Below are 20,261 nucleotides of genomic sequence, written 5' to 3'. Positions count from 1 at the left end.
CTGACAATTGAGCGCAGCGAAGTGCGCAGGTGCTTTGATGTCGTCCCATTTTCCATCGTTCATTTCAGATGATTGAATTCTCCTGCCTTAGCGCAACTCCGGTCGCTCGCTGGGGAAAGATAGCTCTCCCCCACTGATTTCCGACTTTTGATGAGTTCCCTTCTCTCCTATGCAGGGACGTGCGATGATAGGCAGACGTCCTGATCTGCAGGATGCCCCGCTGTCGATAGACAAAAATATTGACTGGTTTGATCACGAATTATGGAAAACGTCTCCGTTCGTCATTTGGGCATGCGATGTGAATCCTTTGTCGCAAAAGGTAGAACCCACGCTAGTTTGGGCAGGCAGAAAAACGTCGAGAACCGCCGATCTACGCAATGATATTGATCTGAAAGTTCTCGAGAAGTTGTCGTCACTGGCCCCTATCTCGAGTACTGAAGATGGCTGCGATCAGCTGCTCGAGCAGTTCCGGGTAAGAGTTCCTTCCGTTTGCCGAGTTTGAGATTCTTTTCCCGATTGAATAGTCTCAGCATCTGCATTGGTCACGCCACTCAGAATCGAAACCCCCCGGCGCCGCGGATGCGCAACAGTTTCTTTCCGTCAGATCAGACGCATCGGGGAAGGATAGATTATCGCTCCTCGGATCGCCCGATTGCGGCTCCGGGAACACTTCCGAGCGAGGAAATTGATCGCGAGCTGCCGCTGGGTAGGTGTTGACGGTGGTAGGAAAGACGAATGATTCAATGGCATGAGGGGAAAGGCTTCGGATCAGCAACGGCGAAGCGGCTCGTTCCCGTCCAGTCCACTGAGCGAATCACCTACCGTGTTTCCCCGAACAGGAGTCCGCGGCTAATTTCATTTTTGCCCCGAGAAAAGACACCCATGCTTACTTCCAGGGAAGGGTTTATTCAAATTCAGACCCAATATCGGTCAACCAGATAAGACTTCAACCATCGGCTTCACTCACTGAGTCCCTACGCGTCTGCTCAATCTCCACAAAAGTCCAGTGCTTCGAGACGTGCCGTAGGATGTCGCGTTTCGATCTCGCTGCGTTATCCAAGTACGAGTCGCTGATGCGTTCCGATGTAGAAGATGAAGTTTCCAGCACGTTTCGTTGCAAGCGATATAATGATTGACTTCGGATCGGAGGCAGCTTTTCAATGACGATTGATCGCCAGATCGCGACTCTGCAGTCACCCGGTCATGCCTGCGAGGATCATGATTTGATCCATTACACATATTATGTACAGTGAAACCCTCTATAACGTGCCCGGATATAACCGACACTCCGTTACGAGGAACCGATCGCATCGGATGGTCCATGTTGAATGGCTCGGCTACAGCGGACACAATAACGGAATTCCGCATTTCCAGACTTCGGTCCCATGTCCTCCCATGCTAATCAAATCGGTTACAAGAAGCCGTTCTTGCGTGAGGGGCATTCGGAAGCAAATGCCTACTGACCGATCCGCGGGATTTCTCGCCCTTGTGCGATTCCGTAGGTTTTCACGTTCTATCCCGATTACGAAGCCATTTTCGGCTGAAACGGACCTCGGATATGACGGACGGTTTCGGCCGATCTCGTCGAGTCCGTTGTAAGGAGGCTCTGCTCTGGATGTACGTCGACAGAGAACGTGTTTGCTCTGTGTTGACGCTTTCTGTGCGGAGCGCATTCGTGACCAAGAATGCTCCCACTTCAGAAGAATCTCAGCTCTTCATCGAGCATATTCCTGCAGCACGAGGGCTCATTTACCGGAAGGGGCTCAGTCTGAGGCCGAATCCGAGAATTCAGGCAGGGTTTATTCCCCAGGGAGGCCTCATATTCGGGGAAAAACGGTATCTGCATGTGTCACCAAGACGCGTTGTTCCCACCCTCCGTCCGATATCCGGGTCGGGTCGTCGAGTCGTCGGGTCGCGCAGTTTTTCCCCGACTCGATTACTCATGGATCGATATCCAAGCCATACTGCCCAATGCCTGATAAATGTGACTGACTGGCAAATGGCTGTTAGAATGGAGCTGCCTGGCTAGATCGAGGGACAAGGGCTGCTCGCTCTAGGTTAGGGGCGTCGGACTTAGATTTTCGGCGGGCCACATTAGGAATTTAATTTCGTATACAAGGAGAATTTATGCCTGTCGTCCATGGAGGTATGCTTTTCCAGCTCCCAGGAAGCGAGGGAAAACTCGTCTTTCCGGTCTTACGGAGGAATTCAATATTCAATCCACCGATCCCATTCAACTTCCAAGCACTCATTAGGAATGGTCGGCTTCGAGTGTGTGGGGAAATAGTGGCGGGCCACAAAAAGAGACCTCGCGGCCCAAATGTGGCCCGAGGGCCACTGATTTGACACCCCTGCGCTAGGTAGAATCAGATCTCTCCGTTCCTTTCGATTCATGCCTCGGCTCCGGAAGCAATGATCGTTATCATCCGCGATCCCGTACCCAAGGGGGACTGAACGATGATCAGATACTTATCATGCGACCTCCTCGTCGGCCGATGATTTGATCGACTTGGACGGCGGGAGAAGTCGTCGTCGCCGCAGCACAAAAGAATGGTCTCTCCAGCGACAGGTGCCTCTCTGCCGCAAATTACGCGTAAATGGAGTTGCTCGCCTCTCGGTATGAGCGAGGTGTACGATAATGAGGAGTCAGCAGCACTCCGGAAGCGAGGTGTCCCAATTTGTATTCATGCAGTCAATCGAAAACATTGTCCCCGGGATACGACGAATCCGGAAGAAGTTATCACCGACGGAACACTCGACTGCGAGGTCAGCAACTCGGGCAACGATCTGTGGAAGCAACGGACCAGCTCTCATTTAGCTCGCTGATGCTACAAAGAAAGTCGTTCACTTTGCTTCTAGCATCAGCGAATTTATTTTCGCGAGTATACACCTGCGAGTTTTGACACAAATACTTCTTTCGCTCAGTCCGAGACAGTTCAACAGCATCGCTAATCTGGAGGGTGATCCTTCTCGTCGGACGTTTGGGGCTGAAGGCACTCGTCGATCAAAGGATCTGCGAATTAACAGTTTTGCACTCTTTCCCCCGATGACAGGATACGTTCAGTTAACTGAAGGGCTGCCTCGCTTCGGTAGCACCCTTGGACTTGGAAACCCGGGAACTTCCTCTCGTGTGTTGTATTTTGCTCTTGCTTCGTTCTTGAGCGTTCCTCCGAAGAGCTTGCTATAAACCATTATTAGCCCGACTTCTTTCCCTAGCCGGTCGTCGGACTGATACTGATGCGGCATCGGCGTGATGTAAGTACATACGTGAGGAACAGAGCTCATTCGTGCGGTCGCTCATCCATCCCTCCGAGAAGAATCACCGCCGGCGCCGTCGACGAACGAGGGGCTTAGGCGCCAGAGATCGCGGATTCCAAGCGGTCCGCGGTCATCGCTGTTCCGGACGGGTCCGCAGGAAGATAGTTGAGGTATAATGAGTAGATTGGCTCTCTCGGGGACTCCGATTGAAACGATTTTCATCGCCGTCATGGTAATATGCTTACCATGCTCGATGCTCTCAGGTAGAAGGTCCTCGGAGACGAAGGCTGCCGCATGATTCCAGGGATCCGCTTCGATGTCTCCTCAACACGATAATTGTCCTCTTTTGAGGACCGAGACCCTTGATGTCTGAGAGTGGCCTTCTCCGGAACGGATTCACAGGAACCGCTCGTCCAATAACTCTGAGAGAACTACCCAACGGCTTCATCGCATTCTGAGGCGTCATCCTGGAGCAGGAAAAGAGTTTCGTTCCGTTCCCTCACTGCTCACACTCCTAGTGACGGCCAGCTGCTGCGGGGGCGCAAGCAGCCGCTCATACATAATTCGACTCAACTTGTTTCCTCACTTGTCGACACTCCGAATAACATCTGTGTGATGCGCAAAGAGAGAGAGACTGGGCCAAACTTCGGGAACGATGGACTCTTGACGACTCACGTTCAGGAGTTCGCAAAGCGAAGTCGTCAGATTTCAGCTCAAAACTTTCAGTCATATGATCGTTCGACGGATTTCTCTCGTCAGATGCTTTGAGTCCACCGACAGGAGGAGTTGCCGTGCGCCTTGGCATCAGGCTCGATCCGGCTAGAAGAGCTGCAGAAGACAGAGAAACGTGTACCCTCACTGGGCTGGGGTAAATGATTTGGTTCATTTCCGTAGTCATGGAACCGAGCTCCATTATTGAATTATGCACAAATATGTTCGTACATGCCAGGCATCTGGTCCCCGGGACAGCGGGTGGGAACATGGGAGCTGACAGCTGATCCCGCACCATTAGGAACAGGAGCGTTGCGACGTATATTCATATATATTCATTCATTCTCTCTGATAGTTCAGATAGGTCGCGAACTGTTAACGCTCCTAGAGTGCAGGCTGCATGCAGCATCATTCTGGACCGTGACTACGCTGCTTACCTCGTATGATCCCCTCCGACTTAATCAATCTTCACTTGCGAAACCCGTTGGCGAAGATTGAGTCCCACGCGTATGAGGGGGAGCTGGGAAATCCACGGATCTCGAGTCCGTCTAGCACACGTGCGATGGTTTGTGGGAGCAGCTGTTCCGACATAGGGGACGTTTTTAATGACTCCCAGGAAACGGGCGACCGCGACTTCTAGAGTTTCTGGCGCATAGCCGCAACGACGCCGCTCGCGCGGGAGGCGGTGTGGGTTCAATCCCTGCTGCCGGAAAAATATGCAGGTACTCGGCCTTGATCCTCCTGAGTACATTTGCTCCATGGATCCGTCCTCGGAAGCAATGTGAATAACAGTACCCGGGACATTAAACCTTGGCTGTGTGGATCAGCCCGAAAAATATATATATATGGCTTGGGCTTGTGATTTACGTGGGTACAATCATTTTCCCTTGACGCTCAGCACGAGCCGAATCAGGAAATCTCCTAGAAGAGCTGGGGGTTCCTCCTCAGACTCGAGGTTTCATCAGATTCGAGGATTGACTTCGTATGATCGCCGTCTGAGAGATCTCCCTCGTTTCTGCGCATGAGGAGTACAACGGCGCTCACGTCGAGAGCGTTTACGAGCTCGCCGAGAACGTCAAGTAAGAAAACTGCCGATAACCAACATTTCGACTTCAGCCTGAGTTGGTGGAGCCGCTAGCGCGAGAATCCTCTATCTCTCGCTCTCATATATCGCGGCCTCCCTCACGTCTTCCTTAACTCTCCATTCGAGAGCGGCCGCCTCTTCACTATTTACGACGATTTCGACCTCTCCCTTCCGAGGACCGCTACCTCAATAAAGGTGGAGGTTAGGCTCCGTTGGTCGGTCGCTTAAGCTACGTCCGGTTGGTCGTCGGCCGGCTGGCTGACTGTTTACCTCAATGAACGGGCACAGTGTCCAACCTTAAAAATGGTCTGCTTCTAAATTTTTATGAGGGGGAAAAGCAGTGGACGAGGATCTCTATGTTAGCCACTCTAACATTCGTTGGCACTACCTGCGTCGCCACCTGCAGCGCCTGACCACTTGGGCGTAATTTCGCTGCTTGCCTAGTTTCCTACACAGGGTCCGATTCGTCCGTCGCGAGTCCGTGAACATGCCTCCCGAATTTTATTTCCAAGATCTTGGAACGATTCCGTGTTTCACTTATTAAGTGCCAAGGTTTGCTTGGATCTTGAAGCGGTAACCTACTCGCTCGAGTTTTTATGAACAGCTGTCGTTGAGGTTTGTCAGAGAGAATGTGCTTCCCCTTCGTGCTGCCGCTTTTTGGGAGTTTTTTAAGCGGGAAGTCGGATCGAGTCGACTTGACGAAGAATTCTGAGCAGTGAGGGACAGTCGGTGGATCGGCTGACCGAATGAAACTTTGCGCGAATTCCCCGCAGACTCGGCTCGAGCGGGTCACCAAACTGAGCAGGGCTACGCTGCGCCGTAGAATATTCGTCGGTCCGAGAGCTTCGAAGGCAGTCCGACAGAGGTGGGAATTCAGCAGAGACCATGCATTAGAGGTCATTCCCTCAGACGCTCTCCTCCCGGACTGGCGGGAAAACACTTCACCGTTCGTTCACATGTGTATCTGGGTGGGCGTAGTCTCGCGGCGGTATGTTATGCGTGATCGAACTCTCTCGACGTTGAGAGCCGGAGCGTTGCATTCTTTTTTTCGGCTGCGGATTCATCGAGAATCGATTTGCCCGTCGGAACACATGGGAACTGACGCGAGGAAGAAGTCGATGGTCGCTTTCCTCCCTCTCCTCCGTATTCCGGGGCTCCTCGGGCCGCGCCTCTCCCAGGAATGGAATCGGGACGCGGGGGACAAAAAAAACGAGAGAGCTTCTAATGGGTCTTCTAGTGGACGGTGGACCTCTTGCGCCCTCCCGATGGACATGCTGTTCTGGGTTTGCCTCGCAGAACACTAATCGCCGGATCGCTATGGGGCTTGGACATGTTCACGATGGTCATGCGGTCGTGTTAATTATATGTATTCGAGGGAGGGGTTCAAGACCTCGAAAACATCGAAAACACCAGCCTCATTCACCATGCGTTTTCGAGAAGATAAGACGTGTGCTGGGTCGAGCACCTCTAATGCAGAGCTTGGATTAGCGAGGAGGAATTTGCAGTCTTCTCTTGAACCTCTCGAACCTCCCTCAAGGGATGTATGCGATGATCTCGAGCGGGAGGAAACTTCGGATTTCTTCACTCATAGCGTAGGGCGCGGACGAGGAATGCTCGCCCCTGAGCAAAGAGCGGAAAGTCTGTGGGTTTCTTCATGACTCACTCATACATCGCGTGACTGCTAGCTCAACCAGCATCTCGACGAAGCTCTACGTGAAAGTGTGTTGATGCAGGAAAGCGGTATCTGACGGTCTCCAACGCGATGGAAGCTCCAGAATAAGATTTTCGAGCTTGGGAAGTCGAGACCCGGGCTGGACTCACGCAAGAAATCGCCGAAGCCGGAGCCTTTCTCCCTCCTACAATTCTCTTCGGGTGTACGCGTTGGACTGCGGTGAGTGTCAGGTCGTGATATTCTGAAGGGACGTATCGATCGCTCGAATCTCCTGACGGACGGGAGAATCGAGGAGTCGCCTCGTGGCATCGTGGGATCGATCAATGGCAGGGGGCATGGAGAAAAAAGGGTGGATGGGGGAAAATCATCGGTCGAAGATGTTGAGACCGTGATGAATGAAAATATCGACCCTCTGCACGCACCGTGATCGAGCATCAGAATAGTTCTTGTGGAACGCGCGGGCGCCGTGTGCGATCGTCCGCATCTCAGATTTCTAATTACGAGATTGAGGAGGGCTGAACCGGCATTTCCCTACGAGCTTGGGACTCAATTCCCTCGACGAAAAGGCCTCGAGAAGCCAGAAATATTGCTGAGAGTCCGAGCTCTCGATCGAGCGAAAGAATTGATTAGGAGCCGATTTCCGTGACGAGTGTGATTAGAAGGTCTGTGCGTCCGCCTGAGGCTGACCGACGAATGAATTCGGCCGTAGGTCGGCCAAAATCGCAGAAGTCTGTCGACAGCAGTGCACTCGATCCCTTCCGACCGCGAGGTAACAATTTGTGAGCGAGGAGAATTCTACGGAGGACGAGCGAGGACTCATAACAGAGTTTCCGTCGATTTGTTTTGCGAATCTCTCCGCTGACTTTCGGATTCCGGTATCGAATGCAGAATTTCACTATCCGTAACACTAGTCGGTCGACCTCGCGAATTCACCGCTCAATGCACATTCGCGGAAGGCGCATGCATTCTCGCCATCTGACGCGGCGTAGGTTTTCCCTCACCTCGCACATACGTACATACAATGTACAAATGGGAATGGAGACGCTCGTCGTGGGGGCACGATGTTGGAGGGCGCTCGATCCGAAGCACTGTCCGCTGACAGATTCGAATCTTGACCCTCTCTATCCGCGATCGAGAGTGGGAGTCCTATCCTTCCATCTGATCCCCTGTCGACCCGCTGAGGAGTCTTACTGGCCCGCAGCTACCGCGTTACGCTCACTACCATTTACCCGAAGAGAACGTCGCTCGTGGGGTTCCCGAAAAGAACTTGGCCGCCGCCAACTTTCGGGAAGGTCTCCGCGGGCATTCCAAGTATTTGGCTATCGGATTTGCACCAGCGAACTCCGTTTCGGCAGTCTCTCCTTTCACGAAATCCCTCGCAACTTTGCACGTGGAGTTCAAACCGCTGAAGACTCGAGGCCCGCCGCATCGGCAACCTCGACACTCAATCATCTAGCTCCCCAGCCTCAGCGCATCACGAATTATGTAATTTAAGAGCCGAAGTCCATTCTCAAGAACAACCGTCCGAAAAAGATATCATGGAATGTCTTCGGACTCAGGGCCGATTATGTCATCAACTCCGTTATTCCGAGGCATACATTCTCCGCTGCGAGGTCTCAAAGAGGTGTGCGAAGTGTTGTGGCTCCTAATCGAATGCCGGCTTTTCGGCAGGTTCCATGGATATTCTCATAGAGGCTCACAGGCTAGTCATTTATATTTATTGTGTCAACGATTGGATTCATGATGATATTATATTGTATGTATAAGGATGAACTTGCAACCAAAGAACCAAAGAACCGCGAAGCTGAGAAATGTTACTCAATCGAGACCATGGGAGCGAGACCCACGAAGATGATCGGCTGGCGGCTGCCAGTGATTTGGACGATCGAGCTGGAGAACTTCTCTGAATCCGTTTTCGATTTGCATAAGACCCACTCACCAGACCGGCGCGGCGCGCCGATACGAGCAGCCAGCCGTTTGCTCGTTCTCCGATGTCTACGCGCGCCGAAAAATCCCAGCGCTCGCGGACAGAGTGAGCTGTCTCACTTTGACAAACTCGCAGATGAGCTCGGAACAATACACCCAGAACCTCCTGATCTACCAGTCTTCGAGCAAGCGAGATTGAAGAAGGAGGATTTCTTTCGGAACGACGTCTCCTGTCGGCGCACTCAAATGAATAGCAGCTCAGTCGATTGCGCATAATTATTATGGACTCCGAGGAGGTTCTTTTTGTGAGGAGACCTGACTCGACCATGAGGGTTTTAAGGTGAGCAAAGAGGCTTAGCTGTCGATCTACTTCCGAAAGAAGTCCCGATGTCGGAGTCACGCGATCTGTGCACTGATCGAGGCGTTCGGCCTAGATAAACAGAAGCGGCTTCACTCAGGAGTTGAAGAGGCTGCGCGATTGCGGACAAAAGTCTCAGATTTATTCTTATATCGATGGCAATGATGAGTATCCTCCACTCTGCTCCAGGCGTCAAGTCTCGGTGTGTGTATATGAAACGTCATCCTCATGATGGAATGGATCAATGTACAAAAAGCGAAGTGGCTTGCGGTACGATGATAACCGTCATCGGTTGCCAAGGAGGAGGCGGTGGTCTGAAAGCTCTATCTACTACTTCCTCCGCGTGCTCCCACCCGCAGATGCCGAAGCTTCGTCTTCGAGGTCTTTCTCTTTCTGCTCTTCGAGAATGTCGATGAGGTTTCTGCCTTCGTGGCCTCCCTCGTAGTTTCCGAGCCAAGGATATTTCACAGGACATGCGGTGCAGGTTTCCATATATCTGCAATCGAAGAAAATCGGTGAGGCCTGAGGTGGACCGGGAGGAGGAACTCGAGCCAGATATCTCCTCTGACGGAGAGCGCATTCTCCCCGCAGGTGGAAGCCATGAGCTCATCGTGAAGTTTCCCCGGGCAGGGCTCCAATCTTCGGGGATTCCGGTTTTCCTGGCGTACTAATTCGAGGAAGATTGGAGCTTTTGCAATGTTTGGGCCTTACAAGCCGAGTAGTCGCTATGGAGATCAATCGCGAGAAACGACGGAGAATCTTCAGTGATGTCCGAACAAAACCCAGGAGAGAGGAGGAGCCGACCGGCCAATACATTCTGTGCATAGCGACTCTGGCAAGACAAGCGTCAGTATCTCCGGTCGGAGAAAGGCGGAGTACGCAGTCATTACGCGTAGAAACTCGACATCTGAATTGGATTTTCGAAAGAGCTTCGGCTGTTCCTCTCGACGTATGATTCGCGGAATCGATTCCGATTCCTGTAGGACCACTTCCTCGTTACGCTCATGTACTCGACACTCCGAATGACCGTCCTCAAAGAGCAGATGGTTTTTCACAAGTTTCCGGGGACCTTAGTTGTTTGGAAAGGGTCGTCGGGTATGCTCATGGAGGTTTCCACTGCACTCGGTCGCCGAGGAATAGTCCGGGTACCCCATTGAGCCATTCAGGATGGGATGGGAGGATGGGACAACATTAGGTGAAATCGCCACACAAGGGCGAGCCTGAAGTCCTTGGGAAAAATAAGACGCTCGACCCAGTAGCGTGCTCCGGGGGGGGCGGTTCGCCCCGGGCGGCACTTTCGGGGGACGGCATTTTCGAGATCGACATTCAGAAAAGCGGGTATTTTTGTGAAAATTTCCGAAATTTCCCGCGAAAAATATTCGGACAGGGGGCGGCATTTTGGTTGATCGCGTCCGAAAAATGAAAATTTCCCTTGACTGCCCCGGGCGGTACCATGGGGAAGCACGCCTGTGGCTCGACCACGACTGATCGGTTACGATCGGGCTCCAAACGAGGAAGCCTTCTCCAATCCGAGCCGATGTGCGACGATGAGATCCATCGATTCCGAGTGACAGAGCCGGGAAATGGTCGAGGGAAATCCCAGCAAGCAGCTTGAATACTCGACGAATCGTGTCTGGTCTCTCGGAAATTCTCGACGTCGATTCTTCCCGAGCACAGCCTCGAGGGACACCCTCATTAGTTTTTGAGTGTTTGATCTAGCATGGCTAAAATGAGACTTCGTCCAGTGAAGATTAGAGTTTGAACGATAGTCGTAAGCCCCAACGAAAGAATTTCGGCAAACAGCAATAACTTCGAGGGGGAGACTGGACCAACAAAAACGTCTGAGCCGATTGGAGGAAGCGAGGAAGCTCTGTGTTAGCACCAAGGATCGACTCGCTCCTTTCCATTGAAACGTATTCTTCCGGAAAGCCGTTGGACAGTTCGGGAATTCCAGGAGCTTCACATGTCGGAAGGCTCGATTGTTCTCGACACTCTGCGGGTGAATTTATCCTGAATGCGAAACACGGAACTCACCTGAGCTCTCCTCTGCGAGATTCGAACGGAACAGCACACGTTGTCGCGATGTTGCAGGCGGGCGTCCTCTTCTCGCACTGCCAGGGAGCGAAATCGCGGAGCTCGTTGATCTGGAAAGAGAAGCTCACTTTACTTCGGGGGTCGGGAGGAGGGGACGGTATTTTTCTTTCCTCCATCCGCTCCGAAGAGCTCAGAAACTATCGAATCATCTCGGGGACAATCAAGCGAATCTGACCGCTGCCTGTAAGTCTAAACAAAATTTCTGATTGAAGGTAGGAATGCCTTTCGATCGTTCCTAGCGAACCACAATCCCGCTCTACATCTATTCACAGGTGTAGATGGTCCTGAAGACAGTCATTGAGCAGACGAACGACTGGCCTCGACTCTTGCTTCCTCCCGCAGAATTGCGAAAGCCTCAGCTGGGCGGATGCGCATGTTTTTCTTTTTGATCAGCGATCAGCTGTGCTCCCTTATTCACACAAGCTGGCTCTACCTGGTGGAGGTCACCGCAAAACAATCTGTTGTTTGTTCTCCCACCAGAGCGACTGTCCAACGAATCGTGCCAGAGACCCTCAAGCGTTTCTGAGTACATATTTGCTCGGTTGCTCGCTTTTGTGACTCCGTCGTTCCAGTGGCTCCCCTTCATCGGGGCAGCCCTCGCACGTGACACTCGCTCCCGGATGGCTCTCGTAATCCCGGCACGGAGAGCTTCCGGACGTTCTGCCATCTGTTCGGAAGCTGGTCATCGTATTGAGTAATGATGTACATGCGTCTCAGCGAGACCACGCCGAATACGCTACGTCGAACGTAGTCGCGGATGGAGAGGAAGACAACCATTAGAGGTTGGGCTCGGTCTCTGGGCTTATGTACGCACCTTCTTCGGTGTTCTCATCCACAGAAGCGCCTGCTGCATAGTGACGAAGTAGGCGTCGTTATGGTTGTCGATGATGTAATCAACGAATTTCGCCACCGCCTTGACTTTTGTCTTATCGGTGAACCAATTGACGTGGAAGAAGAGCCCCAACGGCGCGCGGTTGCTGTTATAGTGTCTGAAAGACAGAAGCGAGGGAACGTTAGCGTCATGAGGGGAACGCGAGGGGCGGTCTGAAGAGCGCGTCTCGCGCCCTACAGGTGTTCCGGACGACATCGGACGCAAGTCGAGCAAAATTCGAGCTCAGCGACGGGGTCGGCCGCGGCTCGTGTGTTTTGGGGTCGACTTCTGTTGATCTGGGGAAGTTCTGCGGGAATTCGTCGAAGACTGCTCCGGGTCGCGTCAGAATTGGAGGGATAATGCAGGATCACATTCTCGTACCCGAATGATGGTTCCACGACCGATTTTTTGAAGATCCACCGATATGCTCGGGATCGATTTAGGAAGGATAATGCAGATGGAACGGCAGCACAAACTACCTGATGTCCCATTGTTCGATCACGAGCTATATAGGCAAGGCGAAGCAGCGAGGATGTCTCGTGTAGAGTGTGGTGACTGAGAAGTCACCGCTGGTCTACCTATGTACATGAAAGAGGTATCTAAATACTCGGTACCTGAAGAAGTTCTCCTTGAGGAACTCGAACACCTCTTCCGCGTCGTCCGATGGGAAAACACATTGATCGGCCAGCACGCAGTGACCGCCAACTCCTTCCTCGGTGTGGAGAGTGTTCAAAGGCATTTCCCAAAGCCCGGGGAAAGCTCTCGTGGCACACTTGCCGTTCAAGCACCTTGAAAGAGGACAGCGATTGAGCAATCTGAATAATTCCATTCGAAGAAATTTAGTCCACCTCATCTGCTCCCGCGATAACGCGATTTGGGGAGACATCGGCTGGAAGCGAAGAATTCGAGGAGAAAAAGTGCGAGGACGCCCCGGAAGATCGTCTACGAGTCTCGTTGATCGAGTTCGGGTCGCTCGCTTTGCACATGGGTCGCTCCTCCTCGCAGACGAGAAGAATGAGGCCACTCGCTGGCTCGCTGCAGGCTAGTCGAGAAGCACAGACCTCCTTTTTGGAGCGATATCTCTTACAAACAAACGACTCGAGCTCGCCTCTCGACCTCGAAAATGTCGTCTCGATAAAGCAAGAATCGCAGTTTGTCCTCCCCCTTGAGGGATCTGACGGACGTCAACGACTCTCTTTACCGCTGTACTGTGTCCCGCGGGGTCTTATATATGCATGTTCGATTCAGTACTGGATCCGTTACGTCGGTTTGTTTCCCCGCTGAGATCAAAGTTTCGTCGTCCATAGAGTAGATTCGATCGACCTCGGTGACTCTTTTCTCGAAGTCGAAGTCCCTCATCCCTCCGCGTATTCCCGATGCAATCCCTCATTGAGATGAAGGGCCGTGAGTTACGTTTTCTGTATCGATTCGAGCTCGCGTATGGCGCAGCGCGAATATTTATCTCTCCTTACGGAGCGTGCTCCTGATACGGGGGGAAGGGATATTCGGAAGACAGAGACTATTCTTGGGCCGAGATTTCCCAGACTGGGAGCGGAAAGGTGAGTTGTTTCTCTTCTGAGGCGCATTCGAATGTAAATCCGTGACCATGGAGAGCGCGGATTCGCTCCGTCATTTCCCGCAAGGATACATTGGATTTCCCATCCGCCGCTGGCTTGTATCTGATTGCATGTTATGGTACGTGTCGCAGAGAAGAGCTCTCAACTCCACGAATCAGGTCACGCATAAATTCTGAATTTTTCATTCGGGTTCTCTCCCTCCTTACATTACGACAGCGTCACGCAGAACCCCGTTTCCGAATTCCGTCTCGCGTTTCTGCAGAACGTTCCGCGCTCGACGGTGGCATTCGGAATGGAAGCTCTCGAAAATCTCAACGTTCTACGCATGTTTCGTTTTCCGCGTAGTAAGCAGCTTTTGCTTCTGAAATCTGCGGATTCGGCTACTCCGACGCGAGTCGCACGCCTCGGATAGGCTCGGACGTTGACTGTCATGAATAAGCGAGCTCGGAGAAATTCGCTGCGCATCTCCTGAAATATAGACCGATGCATCGCACCGAATCGTTCGCCTCACCTATGAGGAGGGAGATGATCGAGCGTGTACGGCCACGTGGGTATGTGCGATGTGGGTACGGCGTAAGAGGAATCGTACGCGAAGCCATTTTCATAGGCCATGTTCATCATATTGTTCCCTCCAGGCTTGATGAAAGGTGCACGGAAGCCAAGAATGGCGTCCTTGCTGACGTTACCAAATTTCGAAATGATCTCCCGTTGACCACCGATCTCCTCAGTCCAGTTGGCGAAGCTGGCGCTCTGCCAGAATGTTTCGGGTTGACGATGACTGCAAGTGGAATTCGTGACTCAGTGAATGATCAGCCTTATGATCCGTCGAACAGACGGATCGACGAGCCTACGAAAAAGAGTAGGAAGGACGACCATCGGCAGAGTGACGACGATCAGGGACTCATCCGACTAGAGAGCGTCATCACCACAACGATCTCGGAGCGTCCTCCTGAGACTTCGCTGACGAGGACGCTCGGTCAAAGCAACTCTTTAGTCAGTGAGATCCTTCCGTTTCGCTGCGAGACATGGCAGGGATCTCCAGTTTTGAACTCACCTGACCGAGAGGGAACCCATTTCGTGACCATCGGCATACATTTTCTGCACATAGAAGTAACTCGTGTATTCGTGACTGAGGAAGAACGTTGCGTGGATGGGACAGCCATTGGGATTCTTGCGGTTGTCCTTGCTCAACAAAGTCCTGCAATGGAACGACGTCAGTCTCGCCGCTGACCGTCTCTTTCCTCCGGATATCTGACGAAGCCCTCGCTCATTTTCCTGCTGTAGCGTGTTCCGATATCCCCCGGCAGAATTCTGAAGTCTTTTTTCAATTTTATAAAAAATCCCGAAGAAAAAACTGGAGGTTGCCCTTTCCGGACACATAGCTCGCTTCGCTGAAGAGCGTCTCAAGGTGCATTCGGGGGATGATACTACAAAGTTTGCAAAAGTCCTGGAGGACGCGATGATCGATTGTCGATGATTCATCGTGTGGGAGCTCGAAACTGCATTCTCCCACGTGCTTTGTCAAACTCGCCACCAATCAATTATCGAAGTTTACCTTCTCATCCTCAGGTCCCGGATTCTTGCTCACTCCCTCGGCAATAAAAAAATCGTACGAAAACCGTCTCGCGAGCTGGCTCATGCGAATCAACGAGAGGACCCCGACCGAAAAGAATCATTACGTAGACGAGATTATCGAGTTCGGGTGAAGTCTCTCTCGAACTGCGCTTCGCCTATCTAGAAATGTACACTCTCCTCCGAACTTTGCTCCTTGTCGAGAATATCTGAGGAGGTAACTAATGGCACAGGACACGCACTTGTACTGAGCGTAGTTCATTCCGTTGAGGGCTCCATCGAACGACATCACTATCATCTGCGGAGTCTCTTTCGGCTCCAATTCTCCAGGGATCAGAGTTCCGTCGGGGGAACAGAAGCAGTCTGGGAGGATACACTTCGCGGTGTCGCATTTCGTCGCCTTCGGCCCGGAATCTTCAATGGGAGCTTCGGTTTCGGCTGGAAGTTCAAGCAGTGAGACTCCTTATCCTTGGAATTCCCGATCAGATGCTGCTTCCGCTGAACGTGCTCCCGCGAATATCATTAGTCTTCGATTTCAATTTCGGATTCGCTTGCGAAAGAAATGCGGGGCGAGCCGGGAACTCACATTCCTCAACTGGGCCGCACTTGAGTTCGGAATCTTTGAAAGTGCAGAATTTCCGAACATCGTCGAAGTACAGCGAAGGCGGACACGCGTTCGAGTAGGGATGGTTCCCAGCACAGATGTAGAAGCGTCTACAGTTTTCCGGGTCGGCGTATAGACCGTCAGGTTTGGGGCATTCGAATCCTTCGTCGTCTCCGCTGTTATCGTCCCCATCGGAGTCATCAGCAGCGCTCTGTCTCGAAGGCTTCGCAGCGCTATCCGGTTGTCGGGACGCCGGTTGACGTCGTCCTCCACCTGCCGAGAAAAGTCATTAGTAAGAAGAGGCAGGGAGAGATAGGTAGCCTCCGGGATGTGGGAGAGTACGATTCATTCAATCCCACGGGCAGACGTACAGACAACGGCTCGGTTTAGTTTTTGTGTTCGCCTTTGTCCACCCACTTGAGAGGACGTGCCAACATCAGGAAGGCACACCCGGTCGCCGTCGTCTCGATTGTGTCGAAGCATCGACTTTCGTCAAGTCGCTCTCGTCAAGCGACTTTCGTCAATCCGTCAGGGAAAAGTCGTCAAGCTGCGCGCTAAACCGCATTTCGAGAAAAACTGAACACATGGAGAATCGACCGCAAATCAGCTTTCCGGTGCAGTCGGGTCGGCTTCTCGTGTTTGGGACGGTCCCCGCCCCGCACGGGGTGGCGCCGCACAGGTCGCTTGACATCCGCGAACAATCAGTGCTATTGCCTCATTTAGTGGTATACACATTACAAGAGTCGCCGCAGCAGCAACGGATTTCTGCCGCGTTTTTTCGGCGCCGTGGCGGGACTGAAATATTCCAATGATAACTATGAGTGGAATATTCTTGCCCCTCCCCTCGGAAAATTCAGAGTCCCAGAGGAGAGTCCATACTCCAGGTTTCCAGTCAGTGGATAATCTCTCCTCCAAATTACATAGATCTGAACGATCGCCGGCCTCTCCGAATATTTGTCAAAATCGAACGCTCGAAAATGTCGGGAATCGCTGTCTGGAGGGAGAAGTCTTCGACTATGCTCAACCGCGACCGGTTCCGTTATCTGAACCGGCTCGGCTTCGATGAAGCGCCATAAAAAAGGCGTGCGTTACAACGGCAGGAAGGATGACAAGAAGACACTGATGCTGTCGAGGCTCCTTATCGTGAAGACGAAAATCTTGCTCATCGGAATATATTGTTGGATATTTTTTGGACAGCATACTAGTAGGTACCTGTGCACTTGGAACGCGTCATGATTTTGAAACATTGCTGGGCACGGTTTCGTGGTCAGCGCACCGCTTTTTGCGAGAATCACCTGAATGTCATATCCGGGCAGTTGGATCTACTGAACAACCTTGAACCACTTCGCATTCGATGGCTCGCCTACCACGAATAATCAATAATTCTTTCCATCGTTGTGGCGGGAAGACTTCGTTCGTTTCGAGGGTCGTCGGAGATCATTATTCCACGACTGATAATGCGAAAGCAGTCATGTTTCGCGCTCGATCGCGTCCTCGTACCGGGGCCTCCACGACATTTGATTAAGCGCTGGTCTTCGGCGAGCGAAACGTATTTCTCTCCTCAACCATCGGATCGCTCCATCATCGCTGTCCTGGTCACGGGACCATCGATCGCTCCTTAACGACTCGCGCTTCAATGACGAATCCTCATGACTCTCCTACGAGAGCCACTCTCAAGTTCTCAACCAGAGTGGATCTTCCGCTGGCTCCGCAGAAGTCCTCCGACCGAAGGCGCATTTTCCATTCGATAAAATGCTATGTACGTACTATTCGTATCGTTCTCTCCGGAAATGCGGTACAGTCTCTCCCTGCGCTCACAGAGATCTAGTATGCGATTGAAGCCCATGCAGATCGAGCTCCCTCTGGAGGCTTGAGACAGGCAGTAATCAAGAGTATCCCCAGCAGGAAAATCTCATTCGAGAACCGAGCGAGGTCAGGATCAAATCCAGGAAGGTCGAATCAAGCGATTAAAAAAGCGCTACAGAAAAATTCTAGCGAACGGAAAATATCCACTCACCTCTCTGTTGAACGGAAAGTCCGACCAGCCCCACGAGTAGCACGAGAACTGCGAGGGAAACCCGCATCGTCCTGCAAGAGATTCGAGTCGTTCAGGAAAATTACTTTTTCCGGGCCCTGTCAGTTTCAATCATGCTTTCGATTGCATACAGAGGCCACCGATCTCCTTCTCGGTCTCGAGAATCCGAAATTCGAATAGAATGATTGGAGTCTTTCTCCCACACGACTTCGACCAGCCAAGCACCGGAGGAGCCTGTTGCTCGGAAAAAAATTGAATGGCTCTGATGGATCAACACCTACGTCACACTGTTAGGAATTACTGCGGCCCGGAAGCGTCTGTCTACCTGGCGTTGGATTCTTAGTGGAGGAGTTCAATGTATTCATGGGCTCAACGAATCCATCATCCAATACCATAAATCGGTTCAGCCTCGAGCGCTCTGACGGTGAGCTTAATTACGTGAAACGAAAGGTCGGGTCATCACCTGGTGGCAGTCGTCTCGTTGAGAACCGTTTCGGATGGCCAAACTTTCGCTCTCAGCTAGCGTTAGTCTTCAGTGCGCGATCCGGAAAAAAAACTTGCGAAATCCTTCTGCGAGGCTTTCCCGCTCAATGTACCGATTCTGGACCGCAATCGATTGCTGGTCAAGTATTCGAATCTCTCGAAGCCGGAGTTATCTCGAGATTTCACCATCCAAAGTCTCCAGAATCGGGAGTCTTCTGTTTTCAGAGTCTCGAAACGGTTCGGGACTTGCCCGCGAGGCTCTTAACATCGGTCCCGACTCCCCGAGAATAGGAGCGTCGCCCGCTCTCTCCATAATAATTCTGGCTGTACTCGGACAGCATCGTGGATCGATGTTCTCGGATCCCGCACGGAGATTCGCAAGGCGTCTGCTGGACAAGTTGCGTCTAACGAAGGCACCATTCAGTCGTTGTTGTTGTCGGTGGTGGTGGTGTTGTCGGTTCTGCTGATGCTGCCGCGAAAACCCGAACCGTCGGTTTTGTAATCCTCTCGCCAAAGATTTGTTTCAACCGCTCCGCGTGGCGCCGACAACAGCTGGAAGTCTGATGTCTTCCGCGTGTGGCCAACGGACGTGTCTAGTTTATATATATTTTTTAGCCAGTTTTCTTCTAGTATTCTCCACCAGAGCGGCATCGCGCCTCACGCACCGGGAGTTTCTTGTTGTCTGTTTTCTAACTCGCCCGCGATAAGCACCATTAGCAAGGTGCTACAGAAACATCGTTGTACCCGATGAATCCGGAGCACAATGCTAGTGGTTCGGCGTTTCACTCCGCATCGAAGTCTGATATCTCTTCAGGGGCTCCCGAATTTTCTCCTGGCGGAGTTCTTCTGATCCACAGCGCCTAACGGCCGTCCCTACGATCGACATTGTTCCGAACCTTGCTGAGACCACGGAAAATGCCCTCTGTTTGTGGACGAGAGTCTCTTCGAGCTTCCACTTCGAGGATCCGCTGCACGAGGCTTGAGCACTCCCTCGCTCCGACGAGGGAGCCTGAGCTTAGGACGCAACTAGGAAGCTCGTCGAGAACTCCCCGTAGATTAGGGCCGCAACTATGCGGGAACAGGAGAACCCATGAATTTGCCGCTACCCACACCGGACAGGCGGGAACGATGGATAGATGACTCGAAGGACGGATGGACGACTCAACGAGGAGCAGCTCCAGGTGTGAGCTTCCAGAGCCGTCCTGACTGATGAATGAAGTGAGCCTACACGGCGTAAATCACTCGTAGTCATGTCTGCACGACGGAGATTCGCCAAAGACTAACGCTCCTCTCCCTGGCGTTCCTTCGCACGTTTGCAGCCCTGCTCACTGTGCACGGGCCTTCGGACGTCATACGTTGCCCGCTCAACACCTGCTCCACGACGACAAGTCACCAGTGGAACTTCCACCGGTTGCAGCTTGATGATGGCAGCCACGAAGGCTGCAGTGATAATGACGCAGATTCGTATCAGGCAAGAAAAATAACCAATCGAGCCTACCAGCTAGCGAGCGAGCGAGCCAGTCGGCGACCGACAAGAATAATCAAATAACCTGAGGCGATGGGCTACACTTGCTCCGATGCCCACAGCGGACCGACGGAAGAACGAGCGAACGAACTCACACACGCACCCTTGTCAAATTTGCGGTCGGGTATTCACTGGGCGATGCTCTGCGCCGTCTTTTAGCCGATATGTCCGGATCGGGGTCCGCTCCAACGTCGCAACCGGTGGCGGGGAAGACGGCGCGGGTAGCGTCGACGTTTTATAGAGCCGACTGTTGGTCGGGATGCTGCAGAAAGGGAGGGATGTTTCTGAGGAGCGTGAGGCAAGCGGAGCAAGGTCTTCACCGTCAATAGAAGAGAGAAAACTACTTTCGATATCCTTCTTGAGGGACTATCCCACGCTCCCGATTTTTCCTCGAGCTTCGGAGAGAACACTGTGATCCAGAAGTACGCCAGAGTTGTAATCTTACGTGAATATGTCAGGCTTGCGCCGATCCTTCTTTATGGAAATCCCCT

At 52.4% G+C, this 20,261-nt stretch overlaps 1 protein-coding gene across 1 annotated transcript; it reads right to left on the bottom strand.

Moving 5' to 3' along the window:
* Positions 1-9,285: 9,285 nt before the first annotated feature.
* LOC100904133 (uncharacterized) lies at positions 9,286-19,975 on the bottom strand. Its single transcript, XM_003743296.2, has 10 exons — positions 19,874-19,975; positions 17,745-17,815; positions 15,710-16,000; positions 15,366-15,561; positions 14,606-14,749; positions 14,063-14,329; positions 12,589-12,762; positions 11,918-12,092; positions 11,044-11,153; positions 9,286-9,505 (listed from the first exon to the last, which is right to left on the bottom strand). The coding sequence occupies exons 2-10, from the start codon at positions 17,809-17,811 to the stop codon at positions 9,340-9,342; spliced, it is 1,590 nt and encodes a 529-aa protein (XP_003743344.1). The 5' UTR covers positions 17,812-17,815; positions 19,874-19,975; the 3' UTR covers positions 9,286-9,339.
* Positions 19,976-20,261: the final 286 nt, after the last annotated feature.

The sequence above is a fragment of the Galendromus occidentalis genome, unplaced genomic scaffold, assembly GCF_000255335.2.
Source record: "Galendromus occidentalis unplaced genomic scaffold, Mocc_1.1 scf7180000077442, whole genome shotgun sequence".
Taxonomy (NCBI): domain Eukaryota; kingdom Metazoa; phylum Arthropoda; class Arachnida; order Mesostigmata; family Phytoseiidae; genus Galendromus; species Galendromus occidentalis.
Note: the sequence above shows the minus strand (reverse complement) of the source record. Positions and strands in the feature narration are given on the sequence as shown.

Bases quoted from the DNA above. Each gene is read 5' to 3' on its own strand.
- LOC100904133 (XM_003743296.2), bottom strand. From the start codon at position 17,811: ATGCGGGTTTCCCTCGCAGTTCTCGTGCTACTCGTGGGGCTGGTCGGA. The intron at 16,001-17,744 runs GTGAGTGGATAT...TTTTCTCGGCAG, and splicing joins ACTTTCCGTTCAACAGAGAG to GTGGAGGACGACGTCAACCG. The intron at 9,506-11,043 runs GTGAGTTCCGTG...CTTCGATTGCAG, and splicing joins TCTCGCAGAGGAGAGCTCAG to ATATATGGAAACCTGCACCG.